The sequence below is a fragment of the Drosophila albomicans genome, chromosome 3 (assembly GCF_009650485.2).
Source record: "Drosophila albomicans strain 15112-1751.03 chromosome 3, ASM965048v2, whole genome shotgun sequence".
NCBI lineage: Eukaryota > Metazoa > Arthropoda > Insecta > Diptera > Drosophilidae > Drosophila > Drosophila albomicans.
In genome coordinates, this window is record NC_047629.2 from 5,071,214 (window position 1) to 5,087,883 (window position 16,670).

At 42.2% G+C, this 16,670-nt stretch overlaps 4 protein-coding genes across 10 annotated transcripts; 3 read left to right on the forward strand and 1 right to left on the reverse strand.

Annotated features, from left to right (window-relative positions):
- Nucleotides 1–368: 368 nt before the first annotated feature.
- LOC117567267 (USP6 N-terminal-like protein) lies at nt 369–7,361 on the reverse strand. Of its 6 annotated transcripts, none has more exons than XM_052006186.1 (7): nt 7,217–7,360; nt 6,038–6,410; nt 4,685–5,366; nt 4,264–4,619; nt 4,103–4,167; nt 1,180–1,285; nt 369–1,110 (listed from the first exon to the last, which is right to left on the reverse strand). In XM_052006186.1, the coding sequence occupies exons 2-7, from the start codon at nt 6,214–6,216 to the stop codon at nt 1,044–1,046; spliced, it is 1,455 nt and encodes a 484-aa protein (XP_051862146.1). In that variant the 5' UTR covers nt 6,217–6,410; nt 7,217–7,360; the 3' UTR covers nt 369–1,043. The 6 variants fall into 6 exon arrangements, with proteins under 6 accessions (XP_051862146.1, XP_034103020.1, XP_051862145.1 ...); XM_034247129.2 differs by having other exon boundaries at nt 4,237–4,619; XM_052006185.1 differs by lacking the exon at nt 369–1,110 and having other exon boundaries at nt 1,180–2,935; nt 7,217–7,361.
- Nucleotides 7,362–7,967: 606 nt separating this feature from the next.
- On the forward strand, nt 7,968–12,233 carry LOC117568449 (putative uncharacterized protein DDB_G0282129). 2 transcript variants are annotated; one of them, XM_034249122.2, is made up of 6 exons: nt 7,968–8,149; nt 8,407–8,795; nt 9,492–9,740; nt 9,808–10,000; nt 10,066–10,373; nt 10,699–12,233. In XM_034249122.2, the coding sequence occupies exons 2-6, from the start codon at nt 8,520–8,522 to the stop codon at nt 11,542–11,544; spliced, it is 1,872 nt and encodes a 623-aa protein (XP_034105013.1). In that variant the 5' UTR covers nt 7,968–8,149; nt 8,407–8,519; the 3' UTR covers nt 11,545–12,233. The 2 variants fall into 2 exon arrangements, with proteins under 2 accessions (XP_034105013.1, XP_034105014.1); XM_034249123.2 differs by having other exon boundaries at nt 8,410–8,795.
- A 369-nt stretch (nt 12,234–12,602) lies between these two features.
- Nucleotides 12,603–14,482, forward strand: LOC117568451 (SET domain-containing protein SmydA-8). The gene is made up of 4 exons (XM_034249125.2): nt 12,603–12,705; nt 12,820–12,902; nt 12,977–14,240; nt 14,304–14,482. The coding sequence occupies exons 2-4, from the start codon at nt 12,850–12,852 to the stop codon at nt 14,454–14,456; spliced, it is 1,470 nt and encodes a 489-aa protein (XP_034105016.1). The 5' UTR covers nt 12,603–12,705; nt 12,820–12,849; the 3' UTR covers nt 14,457–14,482.
- A 221-nt stretch (nt 14,483–14,703) lies between these two features.
- On the forward strand, nt 14,704–16,583 carry LOC117568450 (uncharacterized). Its single transcript, XM_034249124.2, has 4 exons — nt 14,704–14,852; nt 14,910–15,038; nt 15,115–16,240; nt 16,295–16,583. Exons 1-4 carry the CDS (start codon nt 14,788–14,790, stop codon nt 16,463–16,465), a joined length of 1,491 nt encoding a protein of 496 aa, XP_034105015.1. The 5' UTR covers nt 14,704–14,787; the 3' UTR covers nt 16,466–16,583.
- Nucleotides 16,584–16,670: the final 87 nt, after the last annotated feature.

Sequence of the window (16,670 nt, forward strand, 5' to 3'; positions counted from 1 at the left end):
ATGAACGTTATTTTGAGGAAGCAAATATATCCTTGATTATTACGCATTTCTATAGTATTTGTTCAAGTGCGTTTGCAAACTTAAATTATGCATATAAATATAAATAGTTTTTGTTTATTACAAATTACAAACAATTACTTAAATTAAATGTGTAAATTTGCATTTTTTGCTGCAATAAATAACTATACATAATCGTTTTGTATTTCATTTTTTTCATTTTCAACTGCTAATATTTGGTAGCACTTTGTTTTGTTTTTATTTTATTATATATTCATGGACGTAACGTTTTTGAAATTATGTTTGTATATTGGATTTTAACGTTGCTTTGTATTTTGTTCGATACGTATATACAATTACAATTTACAACATGTCTTTAATATTTTATTTAGTATTTCCATATCTGTTATGTTCCTCTTTTTTTTTTGTTATGTTGTATTAAATACGATTTGCTCTTGCTACAATATTGTTCATTTCGTTTTGCGTATAATTCATGATTGCTTTCATATAATTCCATGTCTTGTGATTGGGGCATGAGGCGCCCTCGTCAGATTTGGCTCTAGTTATACATACTTATACAATTATCAATATCTTAGAAGTCCCTCGAGAAACTTGAGCCCTTTCACATAAGCACAAAGTTTCTTTACAAGCACACTTTGTTAAGGTTATATGTACAAAGACTAAACTAAACTAAACTAAATCTCGTCCAGACCCCGAACTGAAAATTTACGAATGTGTTGGTTTTGTATGTTGTTGTGGTTTTCTTTTCTCAAATGGCAAGGCGAGACAATGCTTAAAACTATGCACAGGACAATGCCGACGTCGATCATTTTGAACTACATTTAGTCGCCATTGTCCTCTTCATCATGGTCTTGGCGTCATCATCCCAGCGCCAAAGGCGATCGCGGTGGCACTGGTGGCGGTGTAGCTGTTGTTGTTATTCTACTATTGCTGTTTGCTGCCGCTGCCGCTGCTGTCGTCATCGTCGTCGTCGTTGTCGTCGTGGTGGCAGTAATAATTGACGATGGCGGCAGCGGCAGCTGACGTCAGGTGCCCAGAAGCATCTCACGCTGCGGTGCATTTTGTAACATATTGGCGGTTTTTAAATGAACGCTGAAACGTAAATGAGAAGCAAATTAATATATAACTTTTGATGTTAAATTTAATGTCGACTCTACTCACTTATTGTCCTCCAGTGACATCGTCTCCGATGAGCCGTGCGAGGCAACTGAGGTACCTGCAAGCGAACTTCGTATTGAGTGCGTATCCTCTGGTACAGTAAGCGTAACTAATTTGTTTAATTGTTGTCGAGTGTACACAGATTGTATGTATGCCAATTTGTTCCAAATTGTTTCGATCCCGTTCCCATTTAGCCAATGCGTGCGATTTTCGTTTCGTTTTGAAAAGAATTTGCATTTAGTTTTCGTATTCAGAATTTTGTTAGGAATGTTAGTGTTTGTTGTATCGTATTGTATTGTTCGTGTAGTTTTGTGCAAAAATAATGTGTATACTTTTCATTAATCAATTATGAGCTGCAAAACACAGTCGATTATTCTAGAAACTGAACATGCACAGTAGTGTCAAAGAAGATGTAGAAGAAACAATAAACTAACAAAGAATAAATTTCAGTACAAAATCATATATATATTTTTTTATTTCTTGTGTGGCATTTATCTAATATAAGTATATAATAATGTATACATTATGCTTTTGCTAGACAACTTAAATTTGGCTTCAACATAAACTAATGTGGAAATATGTGCGTGTGGATGTTGTGGATTTAAAGTACATGTTACATATAGAGCAAAAGTATATCTGATCCATATTCCGAGTTTCACTTTGCTAACAATCTCAAAATGCTAGAAATACGAAACGGAACTGTGTTCATAAATAAATGCAGCCTTAAACGTAGGCAGAGACACATAATTTAAGTAGTATAGTATTTTGTTGGTTCTACATAAATGTATCAGGAATAATTAAGTGGGGCGGTGTTAATAATAAATATATACGTAGGTAATTAGTGTTGGTTGCTTGCTTGTGCATTGGAATCGTTGTACGTATTGCTGGAATCGTCGTTGGTAGTAGTAGTAGTATTATCTTAGGAATTATCAGTGGAATATGACTAATTCATAATTTGTATGTATATGTATGTTTGTATATGTGTAATATCAAAGTTGTGAGAAATTTCAACGTAATACAAAACGTTATATATAATATATATGTATGTATATAGATAAAATTATGTGCTAGGCAAATTTGAACAACTATTTTGATAGCCAAATTAAAGCTAATTACATAAATTTCCTTCACTAAATAATTGGCATAACAATTAAACTTTGAGCAACGGTAAGTCATGAATTAAATACAGTACAAAATAAAGACTAAAGACGCGTGTTCTCCACGCTCAGCGCATCATCTTCTTGCTCTTGCTCCTGCTTCTCTTCATTCTCTTCCCCCATGAAATTATTACCAGTATTTGAATTATTAACAACAATCACACTACGCTGCTTGTGGAAGTTCGTTGTATTGTTCAGCTGTTGATCGTCTCCTTTTCCGTTCTGCACAATGAGGCGGACACTGTGAGCTGGAGGCGATATTGGTGCCGGGTGATGATGATTATTGGGCTGCAAATGCAAATGCAGCTGCTGACTTTGAAGCGCCTCCAGCGCCATGTCCAGATCGAGGCGATTGCGACTGTCGCTATCGCTGCCGTTGCTGTAGCTGTGCCTCTTGCCCCGGCCATTTGGCATTGATTCAGCAGGCGCCAGCTGGTGCATTTGTTGCCAGGAGTTATAGTTGAGATTATTAACGCTTTGGCTGCGGCCATCTTCGGGGCCAGTGATCACGAACCCATTGCTATAGAGCGAGTTACTGCTAATTGCCGGTGATGTGGCTAAACTAGTCATACTCTGATAGGTTTTCATTGAATACGCATCACCTACGAACAATAGAGATTACAAGGCAATTGGCGGGTTTTAGTTTCAACAATTTTCTCCATTACATAATGAGAGATATAGACAAGTGACAGTGACAGAGAACGGCACACAAATCACAGAGCTCCAAGAGTCCCACGCAGACAACATTCAGCGTTAAGCGTTTATTGATTTTATTCGAATGCTGCATGATACATGATGGATACATGGACCATGGACAATATGTTAGACAATGTATAAGTGTGTGGGTTTGGGTGTGGGGTGAGAGATAATTACAAAATGTGGGACCACCTTCTTCTGAATGGCATGTGAACGGGGCGTATTTATCATATAAGCGTGACTCAGCGGGTTATTCTTAAATATTTTGTTGGATATTTATTACACACTTTTGTCACAATATTTGCTACTGTGATTATAGATATAAGTAGCTTATATTGCTATTGATTGATATCAAAGGGGGTTATCAATTAATAAGTATATACAATTTTAGTCAAGTGCCCACAACAACCGAAACTCGTACCATCTAAAATCTGCTGCCTACAAAAACACAAACCGGAGACTGCCCAAATCACGGAAAACCACTTTGATGAATTGATCAAAAGTCTGTTCGCTCTTCCCCCACCTAACTTGTTCAAACTTTTCCAGCATGCAGCAATATGTTGGTTATAAATTAATAAGTATAAGAATATTATTTGAAATTTGTATCGCGTCGTAGAAAATAGAAAGGGATAAATAGGTACATATACAAATCTTCAAGATTGCTGACCACAACTAAATGATACAATAACGAAATCTTCGACAATACCAAGCTAAAAGATCAAACCACTATGTACAAAGGAGAGAACGTAAAATAATAAATATTTATATATACAATACAACACGAGGGCTTACTTTGAATAAAACGAACATAAGTAGTACATTTAAAATTGTAAAATTTACATAATAGCGTATATAACAATGTTTTGAATTCAATACTATGTATATACAATATTTTGAATCAATATCTAAAAGCTTGCACCACACACTAAATTCTAAATCTATCGAGTGCCAAATATAATATTTATTAGTTGAATTGCTCGTGGATTAAGTAAGAAGCAAGCATTAGTAATTGTGTCAGGTTTAGTAGTTGTGCTAAGTTATACAATATGAACCTGATGAAGTCATTAACTCACCTGTAGCACACTCGGATGTCTCATATGATACAGTTGATTGCACCTCAATTGCGTTTTGTTCTTGTCTATAATGAATACAAAAACGAATCAATGAATAATTGCAATCACATCAATTGTAATCACATGCTGTCCACCTTGATATCACATCGGTTAAGACTTGCTTTTCCGTATCGGTGTAGTCTCGTCTACGTCCGGTTTTCTTCTCGCCATCCGCCTCAACAAACACGCCCAGCTGACGTGTGGGAAACTCATTAGATTTCGCTGGTGGCGGCACATCGAGTTTAAGGTCCTTTAGCTTCTTCATGACACGTTCCAGCGCCTGAATGGCATCGTCGTCGTTATAGCCGAAGTTCTTATGCAGCTTAACCTGCAGATATTCAATAATGCCGTCCATATCCTTGAGGCGCAACAGTTCATCCTTGTGCAGATAGAGAATGGTAACGGCCATGGCCAAAATAACCCGATCTCCGTCTAGCAGAAAAGTATCCCACACACGTAAACTCAGACTAAAAGGCACCTGTAACATGACAAGAAGATTGGGGTTAAACAATGCTAAAGAAGAGACGCACTATTGCAACTCACGCGCTCCACAAAGACGACAAAAAACCACTTGATGGCATAGAGCAGTGCGTCCACATTGTGTTTGATAAAGTGTTTGTGTAGTTTACGCATGATCTTGGATAGAATGCGATCGTGATGCTCGATGAAGCGCGTCAGCTTAGGGAATCCCTCAATGAAAAGTCCATGCATGCCATACTTGCGATCCGTAATGAGAGTATTAAGGGCCCAGAAGGCTTCCTCCTCCTGCATATACAGCAACAACACGCCAGCCACACACGCCATCCCCTGACAATATCCCAACTCCGAGTTATAGATGCTGTACGCATTCAGCACATTGAAGAGAGAGCATTGCTTCACACTGTAGCGTTCCCGATAGGCGAGATTATCACGAAACTGCCGGTTGACGTCCGCGTCGATTTGTCGCGTCTCAGTCGCATGCTCTTTGGCCAGCTGTAGCATGCGTGCATATACGCCCTTGTTCGTCGCCATCGATTGATCCACGTTGAGCAGCTGCTTCCAGGCTGGCCAGCGCATGCGATCCGGAATGCCCTTGTAGACACGCTTGTGTAGTTTGTCCTGCGGCGGCGGCCAATGGCTGAGCATCTTCACCCATTTTTTATCGCGCTCCAGCTCAATCTTTGTGCGTTGCACTTCTTGTGAGTCGCGTGATGATGGCAGGCGGGAGTCGTGCATGAAGCCGTATCTGATCGTCATCATAAAAGAACAATAAAACAATATAACAGTTAGTTGACATGAATTTCTCAGTGCCATCGTCGTAACTGATAAGATAATGACGGTGATTGTCGCCGTCTTTGCTAACTGCCAACCGATTTTATCAGGTACACAAATTCCAAAGAATATTTCAATGCTGATTCTAATGCCTATTCTTGTGAATAGTTTTTACTGCCCCTTACACGGTCCATGGCAGCCCCGGCTTAGCCCTGTTGCTAACACTGCAACTAGCAATCGCTAATCAACTGTTATCGATCTACGATATCTTGTAAGTTTACAATCAATTAGTGTGTACACATCCTTAATCTCTATTAAAATAATTATACCATCTGTGACTATACACATAAGAGTAGATATATCTCCAATTGGAGATATAAAAACGTATGCCTCCATCCTCAATTTAATTTATACCTATTTAAATAGTTACACTACTGATAAGTGTGTCCACATCCTTAATTTCTTTCTATAATGTTTAAATAGTTACACTGGTTAGCGAACATATGTACATCCATAGTTTAATAATTGCACATAAGTATGCACATATCCTTCTACTCTAATTTCCAATTCAACAGCTGCTCGCAGTTGTGACATCATTCTTATGATATCACATGCTTCGCATTTGGCAGAGAGATTCGCACTTACTTGTCGGTTATGTGATAGATTTCAAATGTGGGATTCTCCCATGAATCCACCACATTGTTGGGATCCAGGCCCAGTTCATAGCGGTTGAATATATCCTCGCGCTCATCCTCGGCGCGTTTCACTAATGCATGTTGCTGCTGTTCGCCATTATCGTGTACGGCGGGCGGAGCGGCTGTCATTGTGGGCGTGAACAGACAGTGGGCGTGGGCAGCGCCAGTTTAGCTATCCAATTGCTGCTTCTATTGTTACTGTTACTTTTGTTGTTATTTTTGCTTTTATTCTTCTTTTCGTCTTTGACGCTCAATCCGCTTTGACGATGCTTGGCAAGAATGTTGAATGGGAGCGGCTGCTGCTGTTCGGCGATAGCGCGAAACTTTTCAAGATAAAAAGTCCGTCGAAGTAAAAAACAAAAGCATTAACATATGAAACCAAACGCACACTCACATACACATACAGTCACAATCGCACATTCACTCACACACACAATCATTTAAATGCAAGTCTTCGATTTCACTGCAAAAATAAAGAGCAGCAGCAACGAGCATTAGTTACATGGCTTGTGAGTGTTTTTCATATTAAATATGCAGCAATGGCAATAACAACACACGGAGAGAGAGAGTGAGTGAGGGCGAAAGAGAGAGTGTCAATCAGCGTGGCCAAAATGACGTGATATTCAATAATATTTAAAAGCGTCGCGTCGTCCATGGAACTGCTTGAAACGATTGAAAACAGCGACAAAAAAACACACAACACTGAAAGTTACTCAGAGACGCCCCCATACTACAATGGTCGAAAGGGAGAGCAGTCACACTTATTATGTTATTGTTGTTGCTAGTGATTCTGTGGTTTACTTTTCATGCTGGCGGTGCCTTGTGACTATAAAACATAAATATGCTATTAGCTAACAAACTGGTGTATTACTCTCTGTGTAATATTATTCGTCAAACTATTATTGCACTTGGAAAAAGTGTTCAGCACACATTTCCTGTTTTGATTTTCTGCGATTTTGTTGTATTTTTGTCAACACTCACTCACTCACACATAGACGCGACGCTCACCAACAGAAGCACATACGCACACACTCACACGAAACTTGAAAGCATTTTGTTCTTGCGCTTTCACTGCGATTGTGTTTTGAATTCAGCATTGCGTATCTCGCGCAAGCATCGCTATTATTACCATTTAATTTTGTTGTAATCTCTATGTATAAAATGTATTCAATTATTTAAATTGAGTACGTTTAATATTATTTTTTCAGCCTGCATGTTGGGCGAGATTGACCTAACAACAGAACCAACTGTTAGAGATGGGGAAATAACGATGACACATTCGATGCATCGGTGTTTTGGAATCTTTATAACATCGATTTTTTAATGTACATCGATGATTTTGCGAAAAATAAATGGTCAACTGCAAATTCGAAAACTGCCAAAAAGCACCACAATTATTTTCCAAAGACCACCAATGCTGCTGCGAGATCGTTAAACACATCTAAATCTACATTTGTCGATATTTGTCCTCTACTAAAACCCACAGGGTTGCCGGCCTGCTATGCTTTTTCATTTGCCGCGAAATTTTCTTCATTGAACTGGTTCGATAGGTAAGAAATCGATATTTGTAGCCTGTGCTTCAGTGTGACCTTAAATCGTATTACCAACGTACCAAAAAGTACTGAAAAATATTTTTAATTTCCAAATCAGCTCATATATGCCATATTCGTTCATAGAAAAACTATTTAGGCAGCCATATTTCGCAATTTTGTAATGCAGAAATGCTCAGTACAAATATGGCTTACGGTGTAAATGCTAGTAAATGCTGTTTAAAAAGTGCGCCTTTTTACACGCAAGGCATGGAAGTGTAACCAAGCTATTAAACGTTAGAAAGTATATTTTGAAATTCAACCTGCGGTCACGCTGGTCAGGTTCCTACGTCTTCGACCATTTTTTTTTAGCGTGAATGTACTTTTAATTGTGCTTGTTGAAATTGTGTAAAAAGTCAATGAAAACGTTTCGAATACAACTAAAAAGTGTTGTGCTGTGCACTAAACGCTCTAGCACGATAATTAACATACAGCAAACAATGTGCACACAATAATTCCATTGAATAAAACGGGTATGAAAATCACTTCAATATTCGTGAAGTGCGTAGCTAAATTACTATGAATTTCTTCTCGTCGTCCACTGTACTCGTCGTTCAAACGAGTTACTTTGCTGGGTACATGTTTTTATTTGAATGAAGCCTGTCATCCATCGGTAGATTGTCAATCATAATCAAAGCGATAATCGAAATTAATATTCGCTCCTTAATACATATTTTCTTAGCGCACGCTCATATTTATGGTACAACGTTGTTGTTAATTTAATTCGCAGTAGCACAAAATAGCGCCTGTCAACTTCACTCAGTAACAACTACGGGTATCCAAACTATTTTGGCATTGGCATTTTGAGTGCTGTGTTGTTGCTTCTCCAGCTGCTGCATCAATATGGTTTCAACGCGCCAAATGTGTGGTGCTGGTGCCGGATTCGAAGAGACGCCAACATCGTCCACTCGAGCCTCTGTGGTGCGACGCACTACACAATATCAAAACCAGCATCAACATCAACAACTCCATCAACATCCACAGCAGCAGGTTGCTGCCTCCAGTTCAACGGTGGCGACAATTGCAGCACCTGTTTTGAATTTTCTTGATTTGCCCACGGAACTGATTCATAAAACACTTGGCTACTTGGATTATAAGAAAATTAGCAATCTGCGATCGGTAAGTGTGAGAGACCAAAAAATGCTTTATGGGATAGGTGGTGGGAGGGGCGTCAGTGTTGCCCCATTATTTAATCAATAAAAAGCAATTTGCAAAATGTAAGTAGAATGCGCGTGGGTCGTCTCGGTTGCGGTGGGGGGAGGGGGCATGTTGCCAGTTATTCATCAACTACCTGCCTGGAATTGTTGTTGTTTCTTCTACTGCTATTGTATTTATTATTTCTACCACTCAAAAGTTGACTATAGAGTTGAGCGCGTGACACGGACAGATTGCCATTAGTTTCTTGCTTCATCAGTTTGCATTGAAAGCAAACGTTAATTACGTTAGGCGACAGACAGATCAACATGGCGTGTCACGCACACATTGTTAGCTTGTTTGCCTGTTTTTGCGAGTGGCCCTGGGATCCGTTTGCAATGGCGTAAAGTAAAGTAGGTAGTCGCGTTATCTGTTTTATTAGTTGACGTGGCAGCTATCGTTGAGTTCTTGACATGTCGTGTCACGCACACATCGCTAGCTTGTTTGTATCTGTGACTGGTCCTGCGATCCGTTTGGTATTGTAAAGTAGGTAGCCGAGTAATCTGATACATTCGTAAGCATGTTTGTTATAGATGGCCTTCAGATTTTGAGATGCGGGCCCCTTTTTTGCTGATATATTTTTAACTTTAGATGACCCTAAACCCCCCTACTTGCTTTTAGGTATCCAATCGGATGAACGACATTTGCATGAATATGCTGAATGCCGCCTTCGCCAGGCAAATAAAGACGACATTCAATCGATTCCAGTCGATCAAGGCGAGCATGCCACGTCGGGAGTCGGCACGCCGCAATCATCCGTTGGCCTGTGAATGCGACATTATCGAAACATGTTACATGCGCCTCTCGTTGCTCCAAATGTCAATGGGCAAGCACATTGAGCGTGGTCATTGCTGTTTCTTTCCGGGTGCCGTAAGTAGATCCTCTCAATTAATGCCTTATTCAAGATTCCTAATGAAGCAACTTTATTTCCCGACAGATACTCGATGAGGTCCAGTCTATTTTGAACTATATAAGTATTACGCCGCGATTGCAGCGTCCATATCGCGTCACCGATGAACTTTTTGATCTCTCCACCATGGCCATGGAGTATTTTAAGGATCGCATTGAACCCACACTGCCTGGCCTGGCGTACAAGGACTTCTTTCAATTACCCATCACCACAAAGCGGCGTAAGCTATATCAGCATAATAATAAGTTTCACGAATGAAATCATAATTGCTATTTACCTTTAAAGCTACTCTGGCCATCAGCTCGGATCTCTCGGACAATTCGAATAACTCACCACCTCAGAATCATATGGTACTGCGTAAGGGAATACGCAAGATCAAACAGGGCATGAAGATGTACAACAATCAGCTGTCGGTGCTGCGCACCGAGCTACGCACTTGCAAGCGCAAGGCTGCTGAGCAGGGCAAGCAGCTGGCGGAGCAACAGAATCTGCTGGCCGAGCATCAGAAGCAGACGCTTGAATATGCAAACCGTCTAGACGAGAATGACAAAAAGAATGAGGAAATGGCTCGCAAATTTTCCACATTGTTGCAGGTAAGCTATCTTAAACATAATGTCATAGTTAGAAAGATACTTACATATTAGAAATACTTTGTAAATCATTGCAATAAGGAAGGCTTTTTACATATGCCCACTTGTAACTCGCTTAAGGGCATCTTGCCTGACCTTCGTTTGCACTTAATGGCCACTCAACAAATCTGGATTTCAATGTCATAAGTTCACGGCTCTGTTAAATCGAAGTCGCCTATTTCATAGCTTTTTCTGTGCCAAATAATATTTATAAGCCTAAGCAACGATTTTCGATTCGCAAAATATATTTCAAAAGATTTAATGTATGGAATATTAATTCTTTCCGCAGGAACTCAACAAGTGTAAGACCGAGCTACAATTCTGGCGCTCCAAGAGTCCCGCCATTCCACCAGTTTGCAGCTCGTGCAATCAAAAGCTGCCACAAGTGCTGCCGCCAGAGGACTTGCAGGCACTGGTTAATCAGGGAGTGGATCCCGAGAATATAATCATCATCAACGAGGAGATTGATGCTGATGCGGATGTTGAAGCCGATGCAGATGGAGATGCGAATGGATCTACTGATAATAATGATGCTGTGACCACCACAGTCACGGTGACCGTTGAGAAGCCATTCGCCTCACCAGACGAAACCACCACAGCCAAGCTGCTGGCCGTTAATTTGGCCGCTAAAAATCTAAAGCGCAAGTATGCGACAGTGTTCGATGCCGACACCGCAACCACCGCTGCAACGTCCAAAGCAATTGCGTCCAATGCGTCATCGTCTAACGCAAACATGAACTCGAATTCGAATACGAAAGTTGTTCAGCAGCAGGAACACCCGACTGAAAGCGCCAATTGTGGCTATCCAACGAAGCTCTTTTATGGCAATCAACCGCAGCAGTCACAACAACAGCAGCAACAACAACAACAACAACAGCAGCAGCAGCATCAACGTAGCGGTGTCATTGTCAGTCCAGTGTCCATGAAGCTGGCAGTGATCAATAATGGCAATGGTGGAATCTCATCATCGGAGCAGCAGTTGCAATCAAGTGCCGCCGGCGACACATTGCCAACGGCTGTCGGAGCAACTGATCCGACGAGTGCTGGCAACGTGGAGCCGGTGGAGTCGAAGAAGGCACGTAGAGTACAAAAAGCCAATAGATGTGTAAGTGCACATGGCAAACGGAGCAAATAAGCATAAAAACAAAATACATTTTTTACTACTTACGTATATACAAACTCACACACACATACAATACATATATTTACATATAAAAGTCGCAACCGAACACACACACACAGAAAGAGATGTGCGTGTGCTCGCGTGAACTGTAGTGTTAAAAACAAAATAAAACAAAACAAAAGAAACAAACAAAAACAAATGATCAAGAGAAAAAGGAAATCAAATTAAGAATATACCTTAAACGAACACACAAGCATAGATAGATGTGTATGTATATGGATTACCTATATGTACATGTATAACTTTTATGAACATCTCCGAGTGCATTAGGCGCTCTGATAATCATTATCATTATTATTACAATTAATTATTATCATTACGATTTACAAAGTGTATCTCTGTATGTTCTTTGGCCCCAAATTAGCGCCAATACAACATAAAAACAACAAACACATTACACCAGCAATTAAAATCAACACACACACATACAACACTCTCGTCGTATACTTAACGAAGCTAAGTTTTTTTTGTAGTTTGAAGTGTATTGACAGACAGAGCAAAAGCGATAATAATAATTTAAAATCGACATAAGTTTAATTATGATTAGTAGCCACACACACATACACGTATATACACACACACACAAACACAACCACTCCTCAAAATAAGGCATGTGTGTAAGACAGAAAATGGAAAAGAAATGGCAAAGGAATATTTTAAATAAAACTTTAACGCATACAAAAATCAAATGCAAGAACAAAACTGTTTTTTATTTTTTTAATGATCGATAACTGCTTTAACGATCGATTAAACCAATTTAGAATACAAATGAGGAAAACGCGAACCCCACAGAAATGGAGACAGCATCGGCTGCTGCTGCTGTTTCTGTTTCTGCTGTTGCTGCTGCTGCTAAAAAGGCCGGCGAGCAACTAACTAAAAATAAGCGAGCAACAACGCGTTGCGTTACGCACGCAATTAGCCAAAGTACTTAGTACACATCCAAGCGATCAGCCGAGGGAAATTCTTTGGGCCCCAGCATAGACCGAGATAGCAGCGAGAGACCGACACAGAGAGGAGAGAGTGAGAATAGGATCACTTTTCTCTTGGATATTTATAATTGGCGACTCCAACTATAATGTGCCTCTGGCAGTCACCGGGGAGCGTTCGCTTTAGGTAACCGCAGCACGCGCATTGCCGTGAAAATCAAAAAAAAAAAAGAAAGAAAATCGAATCGAAATTAAGTAAACAATGAAATGAAAAGTCTTTGTTGTTGTTGTTGTGTTTCAGACATAGAAGATCCACGTAATCGGGGAAACAATGCAAGATTACAGCGAAAAGTTGCAAGAGGTGACCAATGAGCAGTTGGGCAGGTGCTGGACACGAATTGCGAATGCTTACTTCATAATGGTATTGCTAATGGTACAACTTGTGCATCACATTCCAGGCACTTGGTGGTCAGCGAGCGAGTTGAGGCGGGCGAAACGTTGCTGGACGAGCAGCCCTTGATGGTGGCGCCTCATTGGGAATGCGGCCAGCTAAAGTGCGCCCAATGCATGCAGGAATCGTACATCATTTGCCGCAAGTGTCAGGTGTATCCGCTGTGCATGGACTGCAGTGATCACGATGCCTTTGAGTGCGACTTCTTCGCTAGCGGCGCCGGCAGTCGGATCAGCAAGGATCTGCTGGTCAAGCACTACAGCATTTGTGCGCTGCTCAAGTTGCTGCTGCTGCTCGAGGATCCAGCGCGACGAGACCAATGCCAGCCGCTGGTGAATCGACCCATCACGCTGGAGGATTACCGTGACAAGGATGGCATGTGGCAAGAGCACGAGGAGCAGGTTGTGCGTCCCATAATCAGCAGTGGCTTGGTGGAAGCCTTGCCTGAACAGCATCTGACGTCGGACATCTTGCATGCGCACTGCATCCGCATCGACAGCAACGCCTTCGAGGTGACGGCACGCGATGGCGACATGTTGAAGGGCGTGTATGTCTGCGGCGCCAGTCTGCCGCACCATTGTGTGCCCAACACTGTGGTGTCCCTCGACGAGCAATTCAACATGAAGCTGTATGCTGCAGTGCCGCTAGAGACGGGCACCGTTGTGCACACATCCTACACGAATCCTTTGATGGGGACTAGTCAGCGGCAGCATCAGTTGCGTCTCACCAGGCACATGGATTGCGCCTGCTCGCGTTGCTTGGATCCAACTGAACTGAACACGCACATGAGCAGCATGAAGTGCAGGGATTGCTCCGATGGTTACGCTGTCTGTGAGTTGGCTGGCAGCGGCGATTGGCGCTGCATGAGCGCGACTTGTGGAGCAGTGATGCCTGCTGGGGATGTGCATGAGCTGCTCGGCGAGGTAGGCAGTGCTCTGGTCAATGCCAAGGGCGAGCTGGAGGCTTATGAGTCGTTGCTGGCCCAGCACAAGCAACTGTTCCATCCCAATCATTTTCTACTGCTGGACATTAAGCAGAATATCGCCAGCATTTTGCGTGCGGCGACTTTGATGAATTCCCTGAATGATCCTTGCAAGAAATTGATGCAACGACGCGTCGAACTATGCGCAGATCTGCTGCCAGTTTGTCGCGCTGTTGTGCCTGGCATCTCCAAGTTGTATGCCATAGCGCTATTCGAGTACCTGGTGGCCTTTGTGGAGCTAACTGAGCTGCAGTTTGCCGATGCCGATGTCAGCAAGAAGGAGTATGTGGTAAGTGGAAGGTCTAACGGAAAACTGTATAGGATTAGAATACTTATAATCTCGCCATGCTAGGCGCTGTTGATGCGAGCACGAGAGGTGGCCAAGGAGGCCCTGGAGCTGCTGCAGTTCGAGCCGGAAAACTCCGCAGAGGGATTTTTGACCGAACGCATTGGAATGGAGCTGGAGCGCATCGAGTCGGATCTGATGAAATACGGCAAACTGTAATGATTGCAAATAAAAGAGAATTAATTTAGTCATAGTTTCTATTGTGCTGGCCCTGAACGTGGACGACAGCACAGAAGGTTCAACAGCCAAACACACAGCTCGCTGCCAGAGAGCAACGGGGAAGAATGGGTATCAATCGAATCGGGTTGAAATAAATAAAGAATTGCCTTTAAATATAAATGAGAAATGTGAATTGCGAATTGCGAATTGCACTCGCGCCACATGCAATGTCGGCCACTAGACACCACACTATTCAGTTTGCGATTGATAATAGACGACGCTGCACGTAATTTATAGCCCACGAAGGGATCGGCAAATTGTACTTCATAGAATGGCCGCAGTCAGTGAAGATTTTCTGAAGAAATGTGAGGTGAAACACAATGAAACGCTGGGCAGGTGGGTTCATCTCTCCATCGCTTCAACTTCCTACTCCTTATTGTAATCCATGGCTAGGTTTGTGATTGCCTCGCGCCATATTGGAGCTGGAGAGACAGTGCTGTTGGAGCAGCCGACCCTTTTGCTGGCCAACAGTGCGGATCGACGTTGCTGCAGCTGCCACAAGCTGACGACATCGTTTTGCGGGTAAGTCTCTGTCTTTGTCTCCAACAACCAGCTGAGCATTATATAAAATCTTTTGCCTTGCCTGGGGAGTTGTTAGCCAGTGTCGACTGTTGCCGCTGTGTGGCGAATGTGCCAGTCACGAGAGCAGGGATTGCCAGCGTCTAGCGAATCTTCAGTTGAACGCCGAGCAAGTGGAGGAGCTGCAGACACATACAGAGGTCCATGGCGCTCTAAAGTATCTGCTGCTGCGGGAACACACCGAGACGCAGGCTCAGTATGAGGAATTGCTGCAGATGGAGTCGCAGCTGGCTGTCAGACGTGATACGGACATTTGGAGACACTATGAGGAGGAGGTAATAGCGCCACTGCATGCCACGGGCTTGCTGCTCCAGCTGCACAATGGCGCTGATATCGATGCTGAGTTACTGCAACGTTTGCTGGGCATTGCGGACATCAATGCCTATGAGATACGAGCTCCTGAAACAGGTGGTGCCATGAGGGGCATCTACATGCGAGCTGCTCTCTTCGCGCACAGCTGCCTGCCTAATCTGGTGACGGCCATCGATGAGCAGCGGCAGATTAAGGTCTACGCCAGTCGAGCTATAGCTGCTGGAGAGATTCTCTACAATTGCTACACCAATATTCTGCTGGGCACCGAGGAACGTCGGCATATTCTGAAGACTGGCAAATGCTTCGATTGTCAATGTGTGCGTTGCTTGGATCCCACAGAGCTGGGCACGCACATGAGCAGCTTTGTCTGTACCAGCTGCATACCTGGTGGTTACATTGTTCGCCATTCGGACACTGGAGTTTGGCAGTGTTTGCTCAATGCTGAGCATACGCTGAAAGCCGAGTTCGTAGCCAATGTTCTGGAGCGCGCCAAGGAGGAGGTGTTTCATGCACGCGACGATATATATCGACTGGAACTGTTGCTCGTCAAGCTGGGACGTTTGTTGCATGGCAATCATTACATTATGTTGGATCTGAAGCAACATATTGCCTCCATACTGCGACAGATTCTGCAAAACATGGCTCATCGTCCCAATCGTAAAGTTTACGAACGAAAGATTCGCTTGTGCCAAGAAATATTGCTTGTGCTAAAAGTTGTGGCGCCAGGACTTAACCGATTGAAGGCCATTGCCCTATATGAATTGGCCAATACCCAGGCAGAGTTGGGACGCAAGTTGTACAGCGAACAAGAGCACAATGCTTCCGATTTATTGGTAAAGCAATTGAAAAGTAAAGTTTCTATTTAACTCATTTGCACTTCTTTTTAGGCTGAGCTCCAGCAGACTGAAGTAATGTCACGAGAAGCGCTTCGAATGCTACTCTACGAACCAATTTCAACGCCTGAGGGTCAATTGGCTCGCAATATGCTACGGGAATTAAAAGAGCTGCAGAACGATATGAAAGCACTTCAGCAATCAAATGATGATGTTATCAATTAAATTTATCGTTTTGTTTTATTTAAAATACAGATGTTAATAACCGTTTATTTAAATCTTTTGAAAAACACCAAATTTGAATAGGCAATAATCGATAATTTTACTTAAAGCTTCTGTTATCGGAACTTGTTGTGTGGTGGTAGTTGATAGGAATTAGTGTTGAGGGTATCGGAATTAGTGTTGAATATATTAATAAAGTTAATATGTT